Genomic DNA, 27,357 nt, shown 5'->3' with positions numbered 1-27,357 from the left:
AGAAAAAAACTAATGAAGAGTGAAAGAGTAAAAGGATAAAAATTATAAAGAAGTAATGATAAAATTTATAAAGAGCAGAAAATAATGAAATTTCCTGTGGCTCCTTCTGTGAATCTAGCAACAACAACAACAAAAAACTTCAGCAAACATAAAAATGTATAAGGAATAAATTTATTGCATTCTTTCACTCAGAGATAACCACCGTTAACATTTTAGGGTAGACCTTTATAAGCTTTTCCGTGAGTATAACATTTTCAAGAGTTTTGTATACAGGTGATTTTAGTACATGGGTCTCAGACTGCTCTAGAAAGTTTCCTTAATTTCAGATAAAGAAACAGAGGTTTGGACAGTGAAGAACACTACTTTATCTGCCTGCAGGTTTTACCAGGTATCTGTGGAAAGGAGTGTGATGACCTTGAATTCTTAAGTTGGAGCAGTCAAAAGGGGAAAGGTCCACTGAGTTGATGGTCAAAGGAAAGTAGAGACAGAAGAACTAAGTGAAGTGCAGTGATAGTCTCTCAGTTTTGTCTGACTCTTTGTGACTACAGAGCCTGTAGCCCACCAGGCTCCTTTGTCTGTGGAATTCTCCAAAGATAGACTTTATTTACTATTTTGATTATTTTGCCTAAGGTGGAAAATGGTCTTTGTGTAAAGAGGTGCCACTAAAGTGCATGGAATAACCATTCTCTTAAGTGGGATGATATCAAATATCACACTTTGATATTTACGTACTACATTAATTAACACATGCAAATATTTTATCATAGATGAAACAAAGGCATTGTACCTAACAACTGTTGAATAGCTTTTATGGGCCAAGTATTGTTATAAGTTTAACAGAGGTGGACTTTATGAGGCCTTCCCCAACAGGCCTTCCCCTACAGCCTCTGCTTTAGCTGCTCTCTGAAGTACCTAGATAATAATATTTGATGCACATTTCCTGAGTTGTTTTATCCAATGGAAGATGCTAAGTACTTGATGACCAGGAGCACATAGCCCCAGGCCTCCTGGAGCCTAAGGACTGGTATTGTTAACCCCTATGGCACTGCCCTGTTGCCTTGCCATCAGCCAATCAGAGGATTGTGCATGAGATGGATGATCACAAACCGTGTGACCCTTCTCCCTCATCTGGCTTTTAAAAGTGCCTATTATTTTGGGCTTGAGTCACCCATCTCCTTTCATGGCCCTTCTGTAAAGCTTTATCTGCTACAAACTCTGATATTTTGGTTTGTTTGAACTCTCTGTGTGTCAGGTGCATGAACTTGGGCTAACATTAAGTGTTTTATCTATTAATATTATATAGATATTCCCTACAATCCAAAAATAGGGCATATCAGCGAAACATTTGCAAGCAAAAATGCATAAAGTGAAGCAGTAATTACCTTAGGACATAACTTGCTAATGGATGCACAAATGACCTGAGATAAAACACAGACACTCCCAGATACAGTTCACAGGTATGCTGGCCAGATGCTAAGAACCTAAGTGTCGTCCTGGGAAGAAGCTTGGCAGTGCCACTTCTTGCTATTCATGGATCTTGACACCTCTATAACAACTCACTGTAAAATAAACGCCAAACACTATTTTTGCTTTTATCCTTTTTTTTATAAAAGCAAAAGTCTTCTTTGAATTTAAGTTAGCAACACAGGCGCTAATACAAGTCTTTTTCTGTAAAGCAAACTTTCAATAAGCAAGGGACACTTGTAATTCTTTTAATCTTTACAAAAATCCTATGAGTCATACATTATTATTTTCTCCAGTTTACAGTTGCAAAAAGTGAACCCCAGAGAGTTTAATTAATATACCCAAGGTCATATTGCTAGAAATGACAAGACATAGTATTTGAAAGCTGTCAGTATGAGTCTAGAGTTTCTTTCTTGTTTCAGGAATTGTGATGATTGGTAAACTTCTATTTTTAGAATAAAACTATCATGCTCCAATGCAGAGATGAACGCCAAGTTATCCAGTCATTAAAAAATAAATGATTGCATACAACATGTATTTAATGTGCTAATAAGGAATGTAAGTATGTTGAGAGGGATTTGACATCAAGCTTGGCCTTGCTCATTTTCTCTCCCAATCCTATGATATATTTCTATTTTACTTTACAGGAACATTTCCGACCCAGTTTCAGAAATTTGAAACCATGGACCAAGAAAATAATTCAGGAGTGACTGAGTTTGTATTGCACAGTCTTTCAGGTTCTCGAGAGCTACAGCTTTTCTATTTTGCATTTTTTACACTTTTCTATTTATCTGTTGTGCTGGGGAACCTGCTCATAGTGCTCACAATCTTCTCTGAACCCTCCCTACACACAGCCATGTACTTTCTACTCAGTAACCTCTCCTTCACTGACGTGTCTGTCCACCTTTGCTTCCCCCAAAATGATTGCTGACTTCGTCGTGGAGCACAAGACCATCTCCTTTGAAGGCTGCATGGCCCAGATATTCTTCCTGCATGTCTTTGCCGGTGGTGAGATGATGCTCCTTGTGGCCATGGCATACGATAGATACGTGGCCATATGTCGCCCCTGCATTATGTCACCATCATGAATGTGCGCAAGCGCATCAGCCTCGTGGTGGGCTCCTGGCTCACTGGGGTTCTGCACTCAGTCGGTCAGTTGGTCTTCACAGTAAACCTCCCATTCTGTGGCCCCAACAGAGTGGACAGTGTTCTCTGTGACCTGCCCCTGGTTATCACACTTGCCTGCACAGACACCTTCACTCTGGAGGTCCTGATGCTGCCAGACAGCGCTCTAATGGCCGTGTGCTCCTTTGGGCTCTTGCTGGTCTCCTGCACGGTCATCCTGGGCACTGTGCGGCGGCGTTCCTCAGCGGGCATGGCCAAGGCAAGGGCCACCCCGACTGCCCACATCGCCGTAGCAACCCTCCTCTTCGGGCCCTGCATCTCCATTTACGCCTGGCCTTTAGCAGTCCCCCAGTGGATAAGCTCCTCTCAATATTTTATACAGTTTTCACTCCTCTTTTAAACCCCTTGATCTACACCTTGAGAAATAAGGAGGTGATATCAGCAGTGCAGAAACTGGGGCACCGACAGGCGCGTTCCCAGCGGTCTTCCAGTTCTCCTTTGCGGCGAACACAGCCCGTGATGATAGCCAGGTCGGTGTGCCCTCTTCTGTGAATTACTGCTGTGTCTCAGATACCATCGGACACATTTTCTTCCTTTTCCTATCTTTTGCTTATAGAACATCAAACTAGCTATCTTAGATAATAGAAGAATAGGACACCCTGTCTTTTGCTTGTGACATTACATTACATTTCATGGCAAAATTATTTATAATGTTGGGAAGGGGTGGGGTGTATTTTTCCTATTACCCCTTGTGAGGTCTTGTGGATAAACTAGTAAAAAAAACTGACACAAAGATTAACAGGGGAAAAAGAAACACATTTTAATTCATCCACATGAAGCTCTCACAGAGATGAAACCTAATAAGAGGCCAAAGTAGGCAGCTTTTATACATTATAGACAAAAAACAAACAAACAAAAAACAAATTTGTGAGGAATTGACAGGACAAAGAAACTTAGGATTTGGGTGCCCAGTTAGTGAAGAATCTAAGCAGAGTTTGCACTTGGGACAGTAAAGTAAAGAAGTAACAAGGTTTGCTTCTGTAGGCTTCTTGGTCCAATTCCCTGTCTTTGGTGATACGTGTGTCTTTCTACCTCCAGATATAGAGGGTGCAACCCCTCATATAACAGAGTTCATACTTTCAGCAGACAGAAATGTGGGTCAGAGTGTCCTTCTTGCAATGGTCATTTCTTAAGTAACTTTAAGAATCAAAATAGTAACTTTAATAATCAGTATGCCACTGAGGCACATTTTGAGGCAACCTACTATGGAGAAGGTAAAGGCAACCTACTCCAGTACTCTTGCCTAGAAAATCCCATGGACAGAGGAGCCTGGTAGGCTACAGTCCATGGGGTCTCACAGAGTCGGACACGACTGAAGTGACTTAGCAGCAGCAGCAGCAGCAGCACTATGGACACCAACCATAATATTGAATGTCTTCTTTTTCTAAGGGGACCCTTGTAGATTATTGATGAAAATGTAAATTGGTGCAGTAAAAAACAGTATTAAAAAAAAAACTAAAAATAGAACTTCCATATGATTTAGCAATTCCACTGTACACACACACACACACACACATCTGGAAAAAATGAAAGGACTAATTCAAAAAGATATACACACCTTGATATTCATAGTAACCCTGTTTACAATAGCCATTATTAGAAGTAACCCAAGTGTCCATCAATAGATAAATGAATAAAAAAGATGTTTTATATATATATAAAGCAATGGAATATTACTCAGCCATATAAAAGAATGAAATTCTGTCTTTTGCAGCAATGTGGATGGACCTAGAGAATATTACATTTAGTAAAATAACTTTAACTTAGACACAGAAAAACAAATACACTATGATATCATTTATGTGCAGTATTTAAAAAGTAAACAAATGAAGGCATACAGTAAAACAGAAACACACTCACAGATATAGAAAGCAAACTAGTGATTACGAGTGGGGAGAAGAAATGGGAAAGGGTCCTGTTAGGGGTCTGGAATTAAGAGATACAAATGACTGTGTGAAAGTGAAGTCGTTCAGTCGCGTCCAACTCTTTGCAACTCCATGGACTGTAGCCTACCAGGCTTCTCCATCCATGGAATTTTCCAGACAAGAGTATTGGAGTGGGTTGCCATTTCCTTCTCCAGGGTATCTTCCCAACCCAGGGATCCAACCCAGGTCTCCAGCATTGCAGGGTGTCTGAGCCACCAGGGAAGCCAAAAATACACAAATGACTGTGTATAAAAGAGATATACAACAAGGATGCACTGTATAGTACAGAGTATTATAGCCATTATCCTGTAATAACTTCTAATGGGATATAAACTGTAAAAATACTGAATCAGTATGCTGTACTCCTGAAGCTAATATAATATTATGAATCAACTATACGTCAATAAAAGTCTTCTTTTCCTAAAAAAAAAGTGATCAAATTCAAGCTTCTTCCAATCTACTTGGTAAATATGGAGATGTACAAAATACCAATATGTATAATATGTAAATGGTATTTTCAAGTTTTAGGATAGTAATTAATTTACAGTTATTTTCTAGTCATCATTTTATCTGGTATCATTATTGTCATAAATTTTACTTGAGGAAAATGAGGAAAACTTGGCACAGTTCTCACCATTTTAGTTGACAGAATAAGTCCTTCTGATTGTAGACCTCATTCCCTGTCTCTTCTTTCTTCATATATGTATACAAACACAAACAACTGTATTCCTTGCTATTCTAGCTATATTTATCTGAACTAAGGAACTAATTACACTGAGATAAATTTTTTGGCAGATTATTTCTTGCAATCTAAAGTCTCATTGCAAACGAATCAAACTTAGAGGTCAAAGAGCACATAGGTTATGTTGCAGAACTCATCTGAACTCAGAAACCAAATAGATTTGCATATTTACTTTAACGATGTTACAAATACTAAAATGTGACTCCACAAGTAATGTTTACATATTTCAGTGTATTAAATCAAAGTTCAGAATTGACACTTAAAGTTGGGGATTCAAAGAGTACATACAAAAACAGACATCTCTCCATATATAAAGAGAGGACTTTTTTCTGATAGTGTTAAATGTGTGACTTTGCTCGATGTATTCTCCTCCCTATCTCCATGTCATGCCCTCTTAATTTACGTTGACCAATAAAACATAATTGAGAATACATATTTTAAGGCTCTCTAAAAGTATAAAATCATTATTTTGAATTTTCAAAAGAAGGTTACATTTTCGAACTTAAATTTAATATTCAATTTTTACTCATAATGTAACCTTCTTTCACCAGTTAGAAAACTGAGAGTGAGTGTCATACAAATTAATTTAGTTGAACACACTCATAATTGGCAAGAAGAAGAAATGATTCAAGTAAATTTAACTTCTTTTTTTTTTTTCTTGCAGTTAATACACCTTTGCTTGACCTCATCAGGTAAAATAAGGTAGAGTGAGGCAATCAGCTGTTCAATTCAGTCACAGGTATGAGTGTGGAAACAACCCCATGTGTAATCAGAAGTCACAAGACAGGGCAACTGCAGGTTCTGAAAGGAGACCTGATTGGGTCCATGCCAGAAACTAGGCAGCCTAGTTTCTGGGGTGGGATATGCTCATCAATTCCATGCTGTCTGTTCTTAGGATTTCTGCTATCAGTGCCTGATTCACGAGAATCTCACCTGGTGGGACCAACCAACAAATTACCTCCAGTCTCTGGCCCAAGGTAATTTGCAAGAGCACCTTTTCATCCTCATGTAGGCCTGTGGAACTCATGCTGATAAAGACTCATGATTCATGGTAGCTACTGACAAGAATTTTATGAAAAATAAATTCACCCAGTTTTGTGACTTGAGTTTTAGTATTACATGACTTGAAAGTTATAATACTGAATTTAACTTCTGACTTCTGGTCTTTAAAAGAAAGTCCATGACCAAAGGCAAATTATGCTCTTGATATACCATATATAGAAGAAATAATTGTATGGAATAGGATTTAATGCCAATTATATTTTAAGCAGTTTTAGACTCATTTTTCCTCCATAAATTTACCATTCTGTAAGGTTTTGTTGATTCTTCTGTGAAACACAGACTTAAAAGATAATAACCTAATTAGGTGTGTGTAATACAACAATGGGAATGATAAAGCAAAACATACATTCAATGATCACATAAAGTTTATAAATTGTACTTTTATATATCATCTCATTCCATCCTTACAAAATATCTATGAATTAGAAAACCAAGCTTACACCTCTATTGGCAACACTGTTGAAACTTAAATAATAAAAATACTTTTGAGTTTTTGGTATTATTTAACAGAAATGAAGGACATCATAGTATCTGAAATAGTGGAAGTTTTGGGAGGGGGATGTTGATGGAAAGTGAGTGTAGGTCATGAAAATGATGGGCAGTGCTTGGCTATCAGGGGTAAATTTTGTTTGTGCAGGACTGTTTGGGTCTGGGAACTTCAGTGAAAGTATGGACTAGCAGAGAAAACTAAGTAGCACAAGGAAAAGACCAAAATATCTGTTTTCACTCTGAACTTATGGATATAAAAAGGCTTCCTCTTGGAAATTACAATAGTAGGATTACCTACATATAAGTTTAGAGTTTGAATTTATATGCTATGTATATTTTGAACACAATTACCTGATAAAATCACATATGATATTGAGAACTCAGGGGCTTCCCTGGTGGGCAATGGTGAAGAATCTGCCTGCCAGTGCAGGACATGAAGGAGACATGAGTTCTATCTCTGGGTCAGGAGGATCCCCTGGAGGAGGAAGTGGCAACCTCCACCAGTATTCTTCCTGAAGAATCCCATGGACAGAGGAGCCTGGCAGGCTACTGTTCATGGGGTGGCAAAGAGTCGGACACAACTGAGCACAGCACAGTACTCAGTATTGAGAACTCAAAGAGACAATGAAGTTTGGGTGGCTTTTGGAAAAGCAAAAACAAAATTGTTTCTGAAGGATCATATGGATTTAGACACATGAAGTCCTGCTTCGGAACGCAGAAGAATTGATGCTTTTGAACTGTGATGTTAGAGAAGACTCTTGAGAGTCCCTTGGACTGCAAGGAGATCCAACGAGTTCATTATCCTAAAGGAGATCAGTCCTGGGTGTTCATTGGAAGGACTGATGTTGAAGCTGAAAGTCCAATACTTTGCCCACCTGATGCGAAGAGCTGACTCACTGGAACAGACCCTGATGCTGGGAAAGGTTGAGGGCAGGAGGAGAAGGGGACAACAGAGGATGAGATGGTTGGATGGCATCACCAACTCAATGGACATGAGTTTGAGCAAGCTTCAGGAGTTGGTGATGGACAGGGACGCCTGGCGTGCTGCAGTTCATGGGGTTGCAAAGAGTCAAACATGACTGAGTGACTGGACTGAACTGAAGTCCTGCTGAGTTTGAGTTCACAGTCAAACTCACAAAACACGAGGAACATATCCCCAGTAAACAAGAGTCAGCAGACAAAATAGATTAACCTCCCCCTCAAATCAGTAGTAAATCTATTAGATATATAAGAAATATGTTCAAAATGACTAAATATATATAGCAAATAAAAAGGAGAAAATATTACCATCATAAAGTAAAAGCAGGTGACTTCTGCTTAGGGTAAAAAGAGTAGACATAATTTTCCATAGTCCTCCTGCTAAATACAATTATAATAGTGGACATAATCTACAAAATGAACATTATAAGAAGGGAGACTGGATAGGGGCCCAAGGAATGACATTATATAACTTAAAAAGCCAACAACTCAGGAACTCTAATGAGAAAAGAAAAAAACAGATCCTAACAAAATCTTGTTCATTCAAGCTGAAGAACCAAGAAGGCAGCTGGCAAGACAGAAAACTTCCAAAATAATTTCTCTACTCCAGCCAAACACCATACCAAAAAATCTTTCATCCCACTTCACACTAGCAAAGGCCAATGGATAGCTTAGACTCCTATCCCTGGCCAAACTGTAAAAATGAACCCAAATCCCCCCACCTCCTGAGATGGTGTCAGAAGAGCCAGAGCTCTCATCTGTGTCAGACTATAATCAGTTCCTCCTCCCTTGGTGTAAGTGGGTAGCAGCATCAGCCTCCAATCCCTCCCAGCCAGGTAGTATTGAAGGAGACCTCAGGAGGAGCCAGAACTCTCTCCCACCCAGCAATGACTAGAAGCTCCTCAGTTATTCTTGGGTATTGAGAAACCAGACTTCTATCCCCACTGGACCTGAGGAGGTGTTGTTCCCCCATCTTCATTTTTTCTTTCCTGTCAAAAAAAAATGTGGGTTGAGTCTCTCTTATCATTAAAGATGTCATGCTCATCACATGATTTTTATTGTGCTTTTATTTTAGTAACCTTAGAAGAAATGGGTACTAGCTTTTAGGTAGAGAATGAGGCCCAGTGATTCACCATCATTCCCACATACAAATGGAGAAACTGAGATTCAGGAATTGTGTTTTACCCAAAAGAATATGGCTGGTGAGCCCCTAAGTACAAATATTTCTCCAGGCGTGTAGGCAGGTAGTGAGGTTGGGTTCTCTGAAGAGTTAGAAGCCAAGTACAGTGAGGGTGCAAAATAAAGAGAAGACTGGTTTCCCTTTAAGCTGAGGAGAAACAGAGGCTAAATTTGTGGAAAATATGTGGAAACTCATCCAACAAGGAATATACGTATTTATGATTCCAATCCCTTCAAGTCTTTGCTCAAATAGAATGTATAACAGGTACCCGTCAGAGCAATTTATAAACAAGCGAGCTAAACAGACTGCTTTAAATAAGGTTAGTGAGGTTTGTTATGTAGATTCCTTGGTATCATCTCAGGGGGTAAGGATCTAGAGTTGTCTCTGATTAACTTCTGACCTTCCTGGTAGAAAGAAGAAGGGAACACCCACACAAATGTATGTCCTGGATTTAGGCAGATAGGGAGGACAGAGAACTTTGCTTATATCTGTTTCTTCTCAAGTGTCCTGAGATTAAAATGATTCTTAAGCCAAAGTGGCATATTTCAGGGTGGTATATTTTGCTACCTTTCACAGTGTTTTATTACTAATAAAGATGAAGGAAATATAGCAAAACATTAAAATATGGCAAAGTTGAACACTATACAAAGACATTTAACAGTTCTCTTTGAGTATACTTGAAATGTTAAAATAGTTTTACAGAAGGGTAAACTGAGGCTCAGAGTTAAATGTTTTACCTAATAACTTATTCTTAGTTATTAATAGAGTTGGGAACAAGAATCTACATCCTTTAAGTTCTTATTCTTTGTCCTCTTCTCTGTATACTGCCCAAAGGCTGAAAGACCCTCCCTTTTTCTCCTGTGATTCTATGGCCCTCATTGTAATCCTCAACAGTGTGGGATGCTATTTACTTTGTTCCAAAGGGAATATGTAGTGGAAAGTATTAATAATACCCATTGGAAGATGAACCTTTGCTATCTATTGCTACATCTCCAAAGCCTCAGTTGGTCACTTAGATAAAACCATCCACTATTCCAATCTGACAGGAGAAAAAGGCATCTATAACCAGGTGGAAAAAGTTAATCCCACAATAGAAAATTGAAGAGTTCAATTTACATCTCTGATATGTCTTATATCAGGTAGTTATGTCTAACAAAAATGTACATTTTAAAAAATAGATTGTGTCCAGGTATGTATTGCATTATTACATTGTGCCTCAAAGAGAATCCACAGATGGGAGGAAAATGTATTAGAAGTAATAGAAAATGAGTCAAGATGAGAATGTTCGTGTGTTTTAGCAGGTTTGGAGGAATTTCTGAGAAATTATGTAAGAAGGTGAAGTATTCTTGGGCAGATTATGACAAACTCCAATTGTACCTTAAAAAATCCAATATGGCATGCTTACCTAGCACCTGAATAAATAAACATGAAAATCAAGGCTATATATTTCTTTGTGGATACAGGCCTATGAAGGAAAACTATTAAAAAAATCGTGGAAATGTTAATACCAAATTCAGCTTATAGTTTTGTGGTTGTATATCTTTGCATCAATGATTTACTTTACACTCTGTAAAAGTGGGTTTTACAAGATTTATTTAAACCTATAGAAATACTGTGCAAATTTCTTGTTAAGATTCTCATTATTTTTTATCACTTTTTAAAAGCTTGGTAAACAGACTGCTGTTTATTTCCAATACAAAAAATAAGTAATTTTCTCTATGCTGCAATCCAAAGGGATTATTTTATTCCCTTTGAATTTGTTGGTTTGATTATGGGCACTGGTTTTAACAACTCAAGTATGAGCGTGTATCATTAATGAGATGAAGTATTTTTGTTCCGTGTGGAGATGAAGTTTATGTAGGCAGTTTATGCTTTGCAGACAATTTACTGGGAAGGCCTCTGAGCACAGGGAGATGAGAAGATAGAAATACTAAGCAAATGATAGATATGAAGTGGAATATATTTCAGTCAGCACTAAGTGCTTTTATGGAAAGTCTATTCCATGCAGAATATCTGCACTATATCCTGTGAGCTGTACATACGATGCACAAGTATTCAAGCATCTCTCCATGTGGTGGGAAATGTTAGCTACCCACAAACTCTTACCTTAAAAGAGCAATGATATACATGTAAGTAAAGCACCTCAACAAAATTAGGAGGTGAGAAATTTCAGCTTAAGCTCTGTGAAGACTTTTTGAGGAGATGACATTTGCATTGGAATAGACCATCTATTTGTGAAAGATAGGAAAAAATGAATAGGTAGTGTTTACCAGCTTAATAAATGATTGAGTGTGTCTTTGCTAGAGAGCAGTGTAGATAAAACCAGACGAAACCATGTATACTTGGTTGTCAAGGTAAAGAATTTAAAATTTATTTTTTCACTTTAACGAGTAATGAGATGTTACAAGTGGAAGAGAGAGGAAAAAGTAAGGTTTACAGCCTGGAAGAATAACAGTGACAGTTCCGTTCCGTTCAGTCGCTCAGTCGTGTCCGACTCTTTGCGACCCCGTGGACTGTAGCCTACCAGGCTTCTCCATCCATGGGATTCTCCAGGCAAGAATACTGGAGTGGGTTACCATTGCCTTCTCCAGGGGATCTTCCAGGTTTACAGCCTGGAAGAATAACAGTGACAGTTACACAGTGAAAAATCCTGGAAGGGGAAACAGTTGAATTGAGGAGAAAAGTTGTGAGTCAGAAATGCACCTTATTCTCATAATTGATACACACTGTGCTGTGTGCTCAGTTGCCAGTCAAGGCCAGCTCTTTGTGACCCTATGGATCACAGGCCGCCAGGCTCCTCTGTCCATGGGATTTCCCAGGCAAGAATATTGGACTGGGTTGTGATTTCCTTCTCCAGGGTATCTTCCCAACCCAGGGATTGAGCCTCCATCTCCTGCATTGGCAGGCGGGTTCTTTACCAGTAGCCACCAGGAAGCCCATATAATGGAATATTACTAATTCCTCCAGGGGATCTTCTTGACCCAGGGATCAAACCTGTGTCTTGTGTCTCATGCATTGGCAGGCAGGTTCTTTAGCACTTGCAGCACCTGGGAACCCCTTTATACACATTGTATTCATACAATAAACATTTTCACTAGGTAGAGTTCATCATTTTATGTATAAGTTCATAAACTTGAGCAAGAACAACTTTAGAGATGGGGAAACAGAAAGAAAGTGAGTCCACATGGAAAAGGTAATAAAATAATGTATGGTATATTTCAGAATACTGTCAATTACATACTGTTATAAACACTGTTGTCACTAACACATTCATTTAATTTTTAATTTTTTAAGATGGATTCTCTTAATAGTTCGACTCCAGAAGTCCACAATAATGTATATACAAAACGTGGATAAGTTGAAATGTTTCTCGGAACATTCTTCCAATAAAAATATAGGAAATGATTTTCTACTTGAGGGCTTCCCTGCGTGGATTGTGATTGCATCTGGATCTAAATGAGCATTGATCAAAAAGTATAGAGTTTCAGATATGTAGGATGAATAAATTCTGGAGATCTAACATACAGCATGGTGACTATAGTTAGTAGTAATGCATTATAAATTTAAAATTTGCTGCGAGCCTGGATTTTAATTGTTTTACAAATGAAAATATAACTACGTGGCATAATTGATGTTAATATTAGCTTGATTGTGGTAATAATTTCACAGTGTATACAAGTACCAAAATATCACACTGTATACCTTAACTATGTTTTACTCATCAGTTATTTTCAATAAAGCTAGAGAGGGTGGGATTGAGAGTCTAGGACGATATCCCAGAGACAGAGTGAGACTTTAACTTCTTATATGAAATAGGCAGTTGAACACATATATGCTCTTACATGGGGGTAAGATCACTTCTCACTCTAAGGTTCATTACTATAAATGTGATCAATGGTTAATTGTGAGAACAAATACAGCTATAAATAGAGCTTCCTGAAAAGTTTTTTTTTTTTCAGTTCAATGGAATTGGATTTATATAGCAGGGCTATATTATTACAGGGAAGAAATGAAATGCAAGTTTGAAATAATTCTCAGGATTATTCTGATTCCAAATAAAATATATTTAAAGGAGCATGGGACATTTATAATTCAATTATTTTTTATTTCTCTATGCTGAAACAACTAGTCTTTAATTATGAAGTTGTCTTAATAATCTCATGGAGGACCCTAGGCAAGGGGATCATAAATTATTCTAAGTCTAATCTTTATAGGCAAACATAATGGAAAATTTAGGTTTTGTTTTTAAATTATTAAGCAAAGATGAGTTTTAGATAATTAAGATAAAGTTATAATATGTATTTTAAGAAATTATGCAAAAGAGTAATTGACAGTCTAGGTTGCAACTATAGACTTGGAAAATATATATTCAACAGTATCTCCTTAGTAGGAACTGTTTAAATTGTTATTATTCCTGCAATAGTAGTAAAGTTTTGTTTACATTGTGATCATGATAAGTTAGGTCATGAATGAGCTTCTTTACTACTGTGTGAAAGATGATTAAGACTATCCCAAAACTCAAGGGATTCTAATGAGACTGGTAAAATTATTTGGACATTCTCATAAGCTCCTTCTGATTCTTCAGATATATTATCATGGTCTCTTCAAAATTTTTCATTCAGCAAATATGCATTATATCTGGTATCTCAGAATCCTTTACATTAAAAGTGTTATAGTTTGTAATTCTGATTCCCCCAATTTCCCTTCTTCAGGATTGTTTCAGAGCAAGTCTGCAGCCTGGATCCATGGATAAGGTCAATTCATCGGTGGTGTCTGAGTTTGTGTTACTGGGACTCTCTAGTTCTCAGGAGATCCAGATTTTCTTTTTTGTTTTCTTCTCTGTGTTATATGTGGTCATTGTGCTGGGAAACCTTCTCATTATCCTCACAGTGACTTCTGACAACAGCCTGCACTCTCCCATGTACTTTCTCTTGGGAAACCTTTCCTTTGTGGACATCTGTCAGGCTTCCTTTGCTACTCCTAAGATGATTGCTGATTTTCTGAGTGAACACAAGACCATCTCCTTCAGTGGCTGCATAGCTCAGATTTTCTTCACTCACCTCTTCACTGGAGGGGAGATGACGCTACTTGTCTCCATGGCCTACGACAGATACGTAGCCATATGCAAACCCCTGCACTATGTCGTCACCATGAGCCGAAGGACGTGCGCTGCTCCGGTAATGATCTCCTGGGCTGTGGGCTTGGTGCACACACTAAGCCAGTTGTCATTTACTGTGAATCTGCCTTTTTGTGGGCCCAATGTAGTAGGCAGCTTTTTTTGTGACCTCCCTCGAGTGACCAAACTTGCCTGCCTGGACTCTTACATCATTGAAATCCTGATTGTAGTCAATAGTGGAATCCTTTCCTTAAGCACTTTCTCACTCTTGGTCAGCTCTTACATCATTATTCTCATCACTGTCTGGTTTAAGTCTGCTGCTGCAATGGCCAAAGCATTTTCTACTCTGGCTGCCCATATTACTGTAGTAATAGTATTCTTTGGACCTTGCATATTCATCTATGTGTGGCCCTTTACCACCTACCCTGTGGATAAAGTTCTTGCCATATTTTATACCATTTTCACTCCCATTCTAAACCCTATTATTTAAGGAACAAAGATATGAAGACTGCCTTGAGGAAAATTATGACCCATTATTTGAGGCCCAAGAAAATTTCTGAAATGCCAGTAATAGTGAAGAATTCCCTTTATTAAGACCAAATTCATTCAAATTCCACAAATCAATAGTCTGTTTATAAATATTTTCAACATGCTTGCATGGTATATCTTAACTGTGGTGAAAGTAATGAAGAAGATGATTTAGAGATATTTAGTGGATATTAAGTTTTTTCCCTGATATCATTTTAGCAAAAGTTACATATCCAAGAATATGAAAAAAAAAATCATGACTACTGGTTCTGGAGAAAAGTTATGGGATGGTTGTATATAGATAGCATAGATGCTTTAGTTATAGGTAAATATAAATAGGATGGGAAAAAAGAATGAGTAGCTGATTCTTTGGTGGGGATAACTTTAGACATTTTAAAAATCTTATGAGTTTCCTAATTTACATGCCTAAGAATCAATATAGGCAAATAGTGTTCAAGAATCTGAAACTGAATTTTCCCATCCAGAGGACAGCAGCTTCACTGATTTAAGATAAGTGCATAAAATTAAGTGAAGATTCTTCAGTTAAGAGATTTCTCCTCCAATATCAATTATACCTATCCCATATTATTTTCCAATAATTAAGAGTGCTTTAAAGTATGGAACTAAATATAACTGGAAGTTTACTTTTCAAATATTTAGTGGGCTTTCTCTGATCAGTTAAGGAAATGCCAGTTTCCTCTGAAATTACTAGTTGTAGAAGACAGGAGAATCTTTAAAGCCGACCAATTCAACACTGACTTTTCAGTCTGTTCTATAAGGAGCTGTGCAGCACTCTTTGTATGTGGGCCAAATACAAAGTTCTTTGTTATAATGATCAATGTTAAACATACATCCTGGTTAGCAATCAGGACCCCACAAATGGATCTCTACCCTGGACTCTGGGGACAGTTAGGAAAATTATTACTGTTGATTAGACCTTCTAATTTTACTTTCCCAAATCTCTCAATTCATACAAGGCAAATAGATTATGGAAATATTAGTCTCTCTTTTATGCTAAGAATGAAAACTCTAATTTTGCACTTTATTGTTTGCTTTTTTTATTTATTGTGGCACTTTATTGTTCAGTTATACATTGTAATGTGAAGGCATTGGTTTTTAGTTTGGGTAAATTGATTTGGTAGGTAATTTTTGACATTGAAATCTCTATGCCATATATAACATTGAATTAATCTTAAATTTGTATCTTAATGAACTTCTTGAAATAAAATGCTAAATATTAAGAAATGGAGTCTGAATTCCCAGAGTTAATTTCACAGAGGAAGAAATGTTCCTGTCAGAGGACTCCAAATTTTGAATTTTTTCACATGGCCTCACTTACATTGTATGTAAATGAACAAAGTATCTTTGCAAGGTCTCGCTCAAGGAGATATAAAGTGCTATCTATATCTCAACTAAGTTTTTTTAAAGAATGTCTGGAAAGCCAGCAATTTTTCTTGTAGTAGAGAAAAACACATTTTGTTCTTAATTCTTTATGTAATCTCTTTACGAGCTGCAAATTCAAAGTCCTACCTTTAAATGTTGATGAAGTTCACAACTTTCTTAGCAGTGGATACGATTTCAGATAAGTTAGAAGAATTTCCAGCCAATGTGTGCCAAGAAAAAGAGCAATGGTAACAATTATGTCTGGTGATTCCTTTCATCAGAAAAGGTAATAAGAAAGGTTAGAAGAAAATTACAAGTATTCCTTTAATAAAAAGTATATTTTTCCTTTCTGAAGGAGGGCATGGCAACCCACTCCAATATTCTTGCCTGGAGAATCCCATGGACAGAGGAGCTTGGTGAGCTACAGGTCATAGGGTTGCAAAGAGTTGGACACTACTGGAACGACTTAGCACACACATATTTTTTCCTTAGCTCATTTCCTTTTTTAAAAAAATATGTGTATTTTTGATGTGAACCATTTTTAAAGTTTTTAAAAATGTCAGGAAGTCCTTTCTTTGTCTATTTCTTGACAAAGAAGCTATATCAGTTAACAGTTTAGCAGGAGAAAATCAAACAAAATTTAGTAACATACATACGTGTGAGAGACCTGGAAACCTGGGTAACTCACCAAAATGGCTAAAACCTTCACCTAAATACTGCCTGCAGCTAAAGAGAAAAGAGGATGTTGGGGATAGAGGTATGGTGAGAGGAAGGCAATTTACATGGAAATACAAAAGCAAATGTTTGGTAAACGAATATTTGCTGAGCTGTGCAGAGACAATGGGACACTGAGAAGAATCTTAACAAACAGACTTTGCTGTGTTCCTCCCGGCTATACACCTAGTTCATATTATAGCTATCAAGGTGACAGTGTGCTGCGATAAGTCACTTCAGTCGTGTCTGACTTTGTAACCCTATGGACTCTAGCCCACCAGGCTCCTCTGTCCATGAGATTTTCCAGGCAAGAATACTGGAGTGGGTTGCTGTGCCCTTCTCCCGGGGATCTTCCCAACCCAGGAATGGAACCCATCCTTCCCAACCCAACAATGGAAACCTGTCTCTGCATTGGCAGGCGGATTATTTACCACCAGCTGGGAAGCCCATCAAGCTCCCTTCCTAAAACAGATCCTGTCTACATTCTTGAGGCAGTTAAAGGGAATATCAAAGTTTCTTCCTGAGTCTTTGCATCTTACTTGTCTTCATCTCAAAATAATTCTCATGCCAAAGGAATATTTTGGGGTAGCAAATTGTGCTTCCCTACAGCTATTTTAACGATAATCATTTTTTCTTTTCCTGCAAGCGAAAGAAACTAATTCTGACCATTCAAAGCGCAAAGTTACTATTATAAGAACCTAGTATAAAGAAAAAAGTTGTTGCCTTTTGTATCAGCTCTGAAAGGATCAAACCTTCACCACTGCAGTCACCTACTGCCAGCGCGCCTGAGAGGCTCGGAATGGAGAAGCACTGGCAGCACGCGATGCTGTGGATGCTACCTCTAGATGGCCAAGATGCCCTTTGAAGGACAGTTTTCCATGACCTCAGCTTCTTGTATTTTTCCACACATAGAAAAGCACTAAAAGCATTAATTTGATATGTCTGTTCCTTTGTAATTAGCAGTAATCTGCTATTTTGTTTGACCACATGTTTTTCTCAGCAAAAGAAATTTGTACTCTGGCTCCTCCCTCACTTCTTCAGACAATTCCTCAGAGCTCTTTGAGACACTGTCTCCTGGGCTGTTCTCCATGCTTTTCTGGTGGCTCCGATGGTAAAGAATCCGCCTGCAATGCCGGAGCTTGTGGTTCGATTCCTGGGTTGGTGAGATTCCCTGGAGGAGTGCATAGCAACCCACTCCAGTATTCTTCCCTGGAAAATCCCCATGGACAGAGGTGCCTGGTGGGCTACAGTCCATGAAGTTGCAAAGAGTTGGACTCGGCTGAGCAACTAAGCAAAGCGCTCCTGGGCTATAGTCTTCAGTAAGGTCCCTGAATAAAATGTAACTCACAACTTTCATGTTGTGCATTTTAATATTAGTCAATGTGTGTCCATATATGGTGTGTCCATATGTTTGGTTTGTAGAAATGTGTGCTTGATAATTTTACCAATCTTATATTTCCCTTGTCAGGTTCTTAATCTTACACATATTCATCTATAAAAATAGTGTAATAATTTAATCACTGAATGTATTCCACCACACTAAAACATTATACATCTTTACTCTCAAATTCATGGATACTTGGGTTGTTTCCAGTACCGATCTCTTTCAATCAATGCTGCAGTACATGCCATTGTTCTTGTGTCCTTAGGCATGTGCACATTTTACTCGCGTTTGAGTACACACACACACTTAGCATATACACATGCAAAGTGATAGGAGAAATCTATTTCAATCTCGTTCTTTAAAGATGACCATTTAAAACCTACATCTACATCACAACCTTTGGAAATCTAGACAATGTATTATATAAAATACAGTTGAAAAGACTTGTCCACTAAAAAATATAGTCACAAACTCAAAGTAGAGAATTATTTTATTTGGTGGGAATGTTTAGGACTCCAAGCCTGGGAGACAGCATCTCAGTAGCTCTGAGATAACTTCTCCAAAGAGGCAGGAGAAGGAATCAGGCTATATACAAGTTTGCGGCAAAGTGGGTAAGCAGTCTGAACATCAAAGACTATTTTTAAGTAGTAAGGAAAACCAGATATCATGGGAAGATGCAAGGCTCAGGCTCACTGAATTCATTGCTTTCATATGCATCTCAGCTATCTAGGGACAAATTCTGTTTCTAGGTTGTTTACATCTTTAATTCCTTGTTCACCATATGGAGTGGCAGGTGTGGCAAATGGCTATTTCTGGCATCCCCCCAGCTCTTCAGCGATTGTCATACGGGGTAGGATGGTGGCATCTGCTGGATCACAGGCATTCTGCTCTGTTTTGGGGGCCCTCATCCACATTTGGAGCCCAGAAATCGCTGATGACTCAACATTTCTTATTTATTGATATGACAGGAGATATTTTCATTTCACAGACAGTTGAAATATTTTGGGAGAGAAATAGATTTTTCATGTAGAAGATATGCTACTGCTAAGTCACTTCAGTCGTGTCCGACTCTGTGCGACCCCATAGACGGAAGCCCACCAGGCTCCCCCGTCCCTGGGATTCTCCAGGCAAGAACACTGGAGTGGGTTGCCATTTCCTTCTCCAATGTGTGAAAGTGAAAAGTGAAAGTGAAGTCGCTCAGTCGTGTCCTACCCTTAGCGACCCCACGGACTACAGCCAACCAGGCTCCTCCATCCATGGGATTTTCTAGGCAAGAGTACTGGAGTGGCTTGCCATTGCCTTCTCCGGTAGAAGATATGAGGGTGCCTTAAAATATTTGAAGAGATATTATGTTTAAGTGGGAGTAGGTTTTCTTTATTAAACTACAGATGGTAGAACCAGTTAAGCACTCTAACAATAGACTAAGTGTCCTGTGAAATAGTGGGCTCCTTGTGATTGGAGGAAACCACTCTGAGGCTGGGTGATCATTTGTAAGACAGTATGATTGTTTTCTTGGGCTTCAAAATTAGTGCAGATGGTGACTGCAGCCATGAAATTAAAAGATGCTTGCTCCTTGGAAGAAAAGCTATGACCAACCTAGACAACATGTTAAAAAGCAGACATTACTTTGACAACAAAGGTCCATATAGCCAAAGCTATGGTTTTCCCAGTAGTCTTGTATAGATGTGATAGGTGCACCATAAAGAAAGCTGAGTGCCGAAGAATTGATGCTTTTGAACTGTGATGTTGGAGAATACTCTTTAGAGTTTCTTGGAGAGCAAAGAGATCAGACCAGTCAATGCTAAAGGAAATCAGTCCTGAATATTCATTGGAAGAACGGATGTTGAAGATGAAACTCCAAAACTTTGGCTACCTGATGTGAAGAACTGACTCACTGGAAAAAGATCCTGATCCCTGATGCTGAGAAAGACTGAAGGCAGGAAGAGAAGGGGATGACAGAGGATGAGATGGTTGGATGGCATCACCGACTTGATGAACCTGAGTTTGAACAGGCTCCAGGAGTTTGTGATGGACAGGGAAGCCAGGCGTGCTGCAGTCCATGGGGTCACAAAGAGTCAGACATGACTGCAACTGAACTGAACTGGACTGATGATTGTGTTACTGACAGAAAGTTCAGTTCAGTTCAGTTCAGTCGCTCGACAGAAAGTTAGGAATTGAAAAATTACTTTGCTGACTAGGAATCAGAGATAAATTATCTTTTGCTTTCATACACACCAACTCGTTGGTAATAAACTTTTTTCCTTTCTTTTCCACTCCTGGAAAAATTATTTTGTAAAACATGATTACTCCCACTGTTGGATGACATCAGATCTCTAAAGGGTAATTTCTCACTTCCCCAAAGAAATCAGTTTCCTGGATTGAGGATGGAAAGCTTTATATTGCATTACCTTAGATATTGTAATTGTATAGTCTAGGACAAGAGGAGCAGAGCCTTCACTGCTTCAGGACAAGAACTGAGGGGTATGCTTTTGCACAGCTCAGTTCAGGGACAAGTTTAAATGCATCAAGTCAAGAGTATATTGAAAATATTTTTAATATGAAGGGCAGCCAAGTTGATAATAATAGGATTAATATTTGATAAACAAAAGGAAGTATGATATAACCATTATCTGTCCCTTATATGCCATTTTTATGCTTTCTATTCAGAAGATAATTGGCCATTTGTTAAAACGATTATTTGCTATCACAATTTGCCTAGAATGAAGAAGGTGTAACTATATAATGGCCAGTAAGGGTATCCTTTACTGCTTTTGCTCTGCTGTTAGGCATACAGGTAATTAGCTATTGTAAGACAAAATAATGAAAACAAATTTATGCATGTTATGGTTTTGGAGATCTATTAACATAATTTAGAGATGGCTATGGATGTAACATCAACTTCTGTGTCTCAAACTTGGTTTTACACCAAGAATGAGGAAATTCTCCTATAGCGTACTTTGCATTTCGAAAGCATTTCTTCTGAAGTACATTGACAATGAAAAGGTGTATGATTCATTAATAACTTTCTGGTGCTCTGTGCCTAGCCCAAGGAATTGTGAGTGACTTTTATAAACTCCACATATTTTCATAACATAACTGCCTCTGAACTTAGAATTTTAGAGATGAAAATAGCCTTGGAAATAATCTAGTTCTACCTTCTATAGGCAGTCACGCAGCTGAAAAGTGACAAAAGTTAGTTGTTCTTTTTTTTTTTTACTAATGGGTACTACCTTAAAAATTAAGAAGAAAATGAGATATAGCATTGACCCTAGTCTATTCTACTTGGATTAAGAAATCATAGGAAACTAGGGTGGAAAAGATTTTGTAGTTGTTTCCTGTATTTTGAAAAGTGAAATGACAAATCTTATCATCTATTAGATACTTTGTAGAAAATTTGGATATTTCAGAAATACTTTTTTAAAAGATGAGACGATCTTTAAATATTGAATAAATACCACTGACTACAGGTTATTAACCACTATGCTTTCCCTTCCTCCTCTTCCTTCTACTCTCCTCCTTCTCCTCTTCTGCCCCCCTTTTCTCCTCTTCCTCCTCCTTATGTTCTTCTTATCTTCATCTCTCTCTCTCCCTTTCTCCCTCTCTCTCTCTTTAATGTTATTCCACTAAATTATCATGATATTTGTCAGACTTTATCTAGGAGACTGAAAGTTATATGAAGTCCATCATGGCCTCAAATTTTATATGTTTAAAATTAATAACTGTAGCTTTGTAGGATCATTTTTAGTTTTAGAAATGGAATTTCTTTCCTTTCCAATGTTTGTTTGTCTCCTTCTCTGCATCGCTCATGTAAATACATGTTCAGAAAAGCCAACATTGGCCCAAATCTTCCACATGGAGAAGAGAATCACATAATGGAAGTTTGTAATGAGGTCAGTTCTTGCCTTTTTAATCTGTTTCTATTCTTGAGTAACTTAAGTTTCTGATTCCCCTTAAAACTAGAGATTGTAAATCAAATGCACTGAGTATTCTTTGAAAGGGTAGAATTTAGTGCCTCAGCAATCAGGTTATAATCACATAAATTAAAGCTTCTAACAGTTTAAATATTTTTAATTGGTTAATTTATTGGTTCAGTTTTGCTTTTAAGCTTTTAAATATCTGTTGTATCAGTTATATCTTTCACTGAAGTATACAGGGTGTAGAACTTCAATCGGTATAGTGACAAATTAATACCTCTTGTGTTGTGTTGGATACACAGGGCTAAAGCCAAAAATGTCTTCTGATCCACAAGAGGTTGTGCAGGGTTTTCTTCTGGGATCAATTGCCCACATGGTGCCCAATGTAATAAAGCAAAATGTCAAAAATCAATTTAGAGGCTATTAACACATTACTTAAATTTTCTCTTTTAAAAATCTATTATGTGTTCAAAATGCACCACATATAGTCATATAAAATATTTCCAAAAGAAGAAACAGATTTTGATAAATCCAGGTGTGTCAGGCATGTTTGGGAAGAGACAAAAGGCAGAGTTGGACGAGATTGAAGACACATAGGTGACTCATTCACTGCTGGTATTTATGCAACAGAAGGTGAACTCTGATTAACTATTGTTCAAAGGATGAAAGGAACGTTCTCGTTCTTGATTTTCACAGAAACTTTCAGAGTATTACCATTGCCTCTTCTTTCGACATGGTCACAAATTGCTTCTATTAAGCTTTCTAAAGCAGTGTCACTTTATGATTCTCAGTTTGGAGAACATTCATGTAACCCACTAGAATTACATTTAAGGTTAATTGAATCCATGATTTACTCCTAACCTACCATTCCCAACTTCATTTTTACTGTTCCTTAGCACACCCTCCTCCAGCCAAGCCACTGAGCTCATGGCTCTCTGAGTATGCCTTTCATGTTTTCACACTTGTAGCTTTAGTTCTGCTATTCCCCATGCTTAAAATAGCCTTTTCCTTCAGTTTTGCCTAGCAAATTACAAGCTTTTAAATAGTTTTAGCTAAAATGATACATACCCCATGATATGTTACCTTACCACTTTGGCATAGTTAATTTCATTTTGCTAATATCTATGGTATTATTTTGGAGAAGGAAATGGCAACCCACTCCAGTGTTCTTGCCTGGAGAATCCCAGGGATGGCAGAGCCTGGTGGGCTGCCGTCTATGGGGTCGCACAGAGTCGGACACGACTGTAGCGACTTAGCAGCAGCAGCAGCAGCATGGTATTATTTCATCAGGTATTGTTTGCATGTTTCTGATTTTATATTTTTAATTTTAATATGAATATCTTACCTCTCTATGATAGGATCCATATCTAATTATCTTTGTTTCTCACTTCTGCTTTCCACAGCAGTCATAGATGTTAAATACTAGTTTATTGACTATTTACATAGTCTCATTAAGTTAACTTTTAATTGAAAACTTATCATATTTCTTTTGTATATATACTAGATAAGTGTCAATCATTGTGACATTTTCCTGATTTTTTTTACTTAGGTAACAGTAGATTGGAAACATGGCTCACACAGATGAATCAATGGTGTCTGAGTTTGTGCTTCTGGGACTCTCTAATTCTTGGGAACTTCAGCTTTTCTTCTTTGCCATCTTCTCAATAGTGTATGTGGCATCAATTTTGGGCAACATCATGATTATTGTTGTTGTTTCCTCTGACGTCCATTTGAACTCTCCTATATATTTCCTGCTCAGTAATCTTTCTTTCATTGATATCTGCCAATCTAACTTTGCCACCCCCAAGATGCTTGTGGACTTTTTTGTGGAGCACAAAACTATTTCCTTTGAGGGTTGCATGGCCCAAATATTCCTTCTTCACAGTTTTGTTGGGAGTGAGATGATGTTGCTTGTAGCTATGGCATGTGACAGATTTATAGCCATTTGTAAGCCTCTACACTATAGCACAATTATGAATCGAAGACTATGTTTAATTTTTGTGTTTATTTCCTGGGCTGTGGGTATTCTTCATTCTGTGAGCCACTTGGCTTTTACAGTGGATCTGCCATTCTGTGGCCCCAATGAGGTAGACAGCTTCTTTTGTGACCTTCCCATGGTAATAGAGTTGGCTTGCATGGATACTTACGAAATGGAAATTATGACCCGAACTAACAGTGGCCTGATATCACTGAGCTGTTTTCTGGCTTTAATTATTTCCTACACTGTCATTTTGATCACTGTCCGTCACCGTTCCTCCAGCGGATCATCCAAGGCACTTTCTACATTAACTGCCCATATCACGGTGGTCATTCTTTTCTTTGGGCCTTGCATTTATTTTTATATATGGCCTTTTAGCAGACTTTCGCTGGATAAGTTCCTTTCTGTGTTTTACACTGTTTGCACACCCCTGTTGAATCCCATCATCTACTCTCTGAGAAATGAAGATGTTAAATCAGCCATGAGAAAATTGAGAAACCGTCATATGAGCTTCTGGAAAAACTAGGACACACCATGAAGGAACATAAATATGCAATGGAAATGAAAAGCCCCTACTGGATCACAGCATCAAGCCAATTATTTTTGCTAATGACTGGGGTTATTCAATTACAGAATTAGATTTTTTCCCCAACTGCAAAGGAATTGCATAAAACCAGTTCTTGGTTTGCTATTTAATTTTGACCACTTTTTCATACTTCATAATTCTAAAGCACAAATTCTCTTGAAAATATTTAGTAACCTTTCAAAATATTTTGTAAATAATTTAGAGATTCTAATCTACAAAAAAAGCTATTCATGTTACTAAGTTTGTGATTCTCTTCAATTGAACTTGTGTAATTTTTATGCCTTGTAATCAAAACATGCAAGTAAATTATGTTTCTGTTAGGCTCTATCAACTTATTCATAATATTTTTTTCTATAAATTGACATGGTGGAAAAACATTGTTTTAAAACATAGATTTCACCTCACTTGTATACATTTCTTGCATGATTTTTAGCTTATCTTTTCCTCATGTATTGAAAATTTTTGGTTATTTATAGTTTTTCCTATCTGCTGCTATGTCCCAATAAATTTTTTCTGTTTTTTCTAGATTATTTGATATACATATCTATTCATTACAAAACTTTTTCTAGATATTTGTTGCTATCAGCAGCATACTTATCTATTTCCCTAGTCTACTTATTTTTAAGTAGAAAAAGTTAGTTATAATGAGTTCTACATTAGTCATAAAAATTGCAAATATCTTTGAAATTGTCTGCAAATACATCAGATATAGAATATTTAAATTCACAGAAAAAGTCAATTTCTTATGTACCTAAAACATACAAATGCACAAAAATGACAAAATTTTTTTGAAACTCGGATCTATTCTTTCTTATTTCTTGGAACACAGAAGAGAGAATGTAAAATTCTTGTACTTGTAATAATGCTTTGCAAGCATGCTAAGTCGCTTCAGTCATGTCCGGCTCTTTGCGACACTATGGACTGTGGCTTGCAGGCTGCTCTGTCCATGGGATTCTTCAGGCAAGGATATTGGAGTGGATTGCCACGCCCTTCTCCAGGGAATCTTCTGACCCAGGGATTGAACCCAGATCTCTTATTATTTCCTGCATTGGCAATCAGGTTCTTTACCACTAGCACCACCTGGTAATAAGGTTTTAAAATCTGTGCTGGAGAAGACTCTTGAGAGTCCTTGGACAGCACGGGGATCAAACCAGTCAATCCTAAAGGAAATCAGTCCTGAATATTCATTGGAAGGACTGATGCTGAAGCTGAAGCTCCAATACTTTAGCCACCTGATGTGAAGCAACACATCATCTGAAAAAGACCCTGCTGCTGGGAAAGATTGAGGGCAAGAGGAGAAGAGGACAACAGAGGATGAGATGGTTGGACGGCATCACTGACTCAATGGACATGAGTTTGAGCTAACTGTGGGAGATAGTGAAGTACAGGGGAGCTTGGCACGCTGCAGTCCATGTGGTCACAAGGAGTCAGAAGAGACTTAGTGACTGAACAACAAATTATTGTTTCATTCGCTGGCCAAAGGTTTCTTATGTACTTCTCCCTTTGCCTTATGAAAAAGGCCTTATAACAAAAAGACTAAATGTATTCTACAAAGAAAAAAGTTGCTTAACGGAAAATAGAAAGCCTGCAATTGTCATCACATTGGGTTCAGTATTTTAATTATATTTTAAAATATAACTTAGTGACTGTGTGTTTAGATATTAACTCTGCATGATAAATCAGAGCCAGCTGACTCTTAGATATAGACAGTCTTTTAGAACGATGATACTAATTATTAGCTAAGAATTCTTGGAACTTTAGAGTTCAGGTCAAATTCATTTGTACAATATCAAACATGGTAATGTTCCTTTAACATGACTTTTTTTTTTTAAACGAATTTTATATAGTGCCAAAACATTTTAAATATGTAATAAACATTAATGCATTCATGATATTGTTCGTAGTATTTTTTTCCCTTTTAACTCTGACTTGCAGGTGAAAATGGAGAGTTGCCAATAGTACCCTTGAAAAACTGTCATTTAGCTGCTCTGATCCTCAATAGTCAAATACTGAGGTAGAGGAGGAGTAGGTGACACAAGGAAAAATGGAGGTGAGGGAGAACAGTAGGAGAAAGAGGGAAATTAGAATTTGTGAGTGGTCATTTGATTTGGCCAGTTCCTTGTACTACCAGAGACATGTTCTTCCACTTTCTAATCATTGTTGGGTCTACTTGGGATTTTAGTGATTGGGCACAACCTGTCACATTGAATTTAATAAAAAAATTCAGAAGTCAAAAAGTTAAAAAAATAGTTGGCAAATATGACTGCGTTAATTCCCACAAAAGTTTTAGTTTCTTTTTTTAAAAAATTCTATCACAAATAAAGTCAAAAGAAAAATTAGGTGACAAGCAGTATTATCTACAGGGGTAATATCTTTAATTTGTAAAGAGGTTTTATAAGTCAGTAAGCAAATACCCATGGCATCCAGTCCCGTCACTTCATGGCAAATAGATGGGGAAACAATGGAAACAGTGAGAGACTTTATATTTTTGGACTCCAAAGTCACTGCAGATGGTGACTACAGCCATAAAATTAAAGGGCACTTACTCCTTGGAAGAAAAGTTATGACCAACCTAGACAGCATTTTAAAAAGCAGAGATGTTCCTTTACCAACAAAGGTCCATCTAGTCAAACGTATGGTTTTTCCAGTAGTCATGTATGGATGTGAGAGTTGGACTATAAAGAAAACTGAGTGCCGAAAAATTTATGCTTTTGAACTGTGGTGTTGGA

General features: G+C 37.6%; 1 protein-coding gene and 2 pseudogenes across 1 annotated transcript; all 3 read left to right on the top strand.

Annotated features, from left to right (window-relative positions):
* The first annotated feature begins 2,146 nt into the window (after nucleotides 1-2,146).
* Nucleotides 2,147-3,141, top strand: LOC148776921 (olfactory receptor 4K15-like; annotated as a pseudogene).
* Nucleotides 3,142-13,770: 10,629 nt separating this feature from the next.
* On the top strand, nucleotides 13,771-14,735 carry LOC148776920 (olfactory receptor 4K5-like; annotated as a pseudogene).
* Nucleotides 14,736-23,632: 8,897 nt separating this feature from the next.
* LOC148776919 (olfactory receptor 4K1-like) lies at nucleotides 23,633-24,568 on the top strand. The gene has a single exon (XM_088840420.1). The coding sequence runs from the start codon at nucleotides 23,633-23,635 to the stop codon at nucleotides 24,566-24,568; it is 936 nt and encodes a 311-aa protein (XP_088696546.1).
* Nucleotides 24,569-27,357: the final 2,789 nt, after the last annotated feature.

This window comes from Moschus berezovskii, chromosome 9, assembly GCF_049115385.1.
Source record: "Moschus berezovskii isolate FMDL1 chromosome 9, NW_MosBer_1.0, whole genome shotgun sequence".
In the NCBI taxonomy this organism is placed as follows: domain Eukaryota; kingdom Metazoa; phylum Chordata; class Mammalia; order Artiodactyla; family Moschidae; genus Moschus; species Moschus berezovskii.
Note: the sequence above shows the minus strand (reverse complement) of the source record. Positions and strands in the feature narration are given on the sequence as shown.

What these genes read in the sequence shown, in the direction of transcription:
- LOC148776919 (XM_088840420.1), top strand. Translation starts at nt 23,633, where the DNA reads ATGGCTCACACAGATGAATCAATGGTGTCTGAGTTTGTGCTTCTGGGA.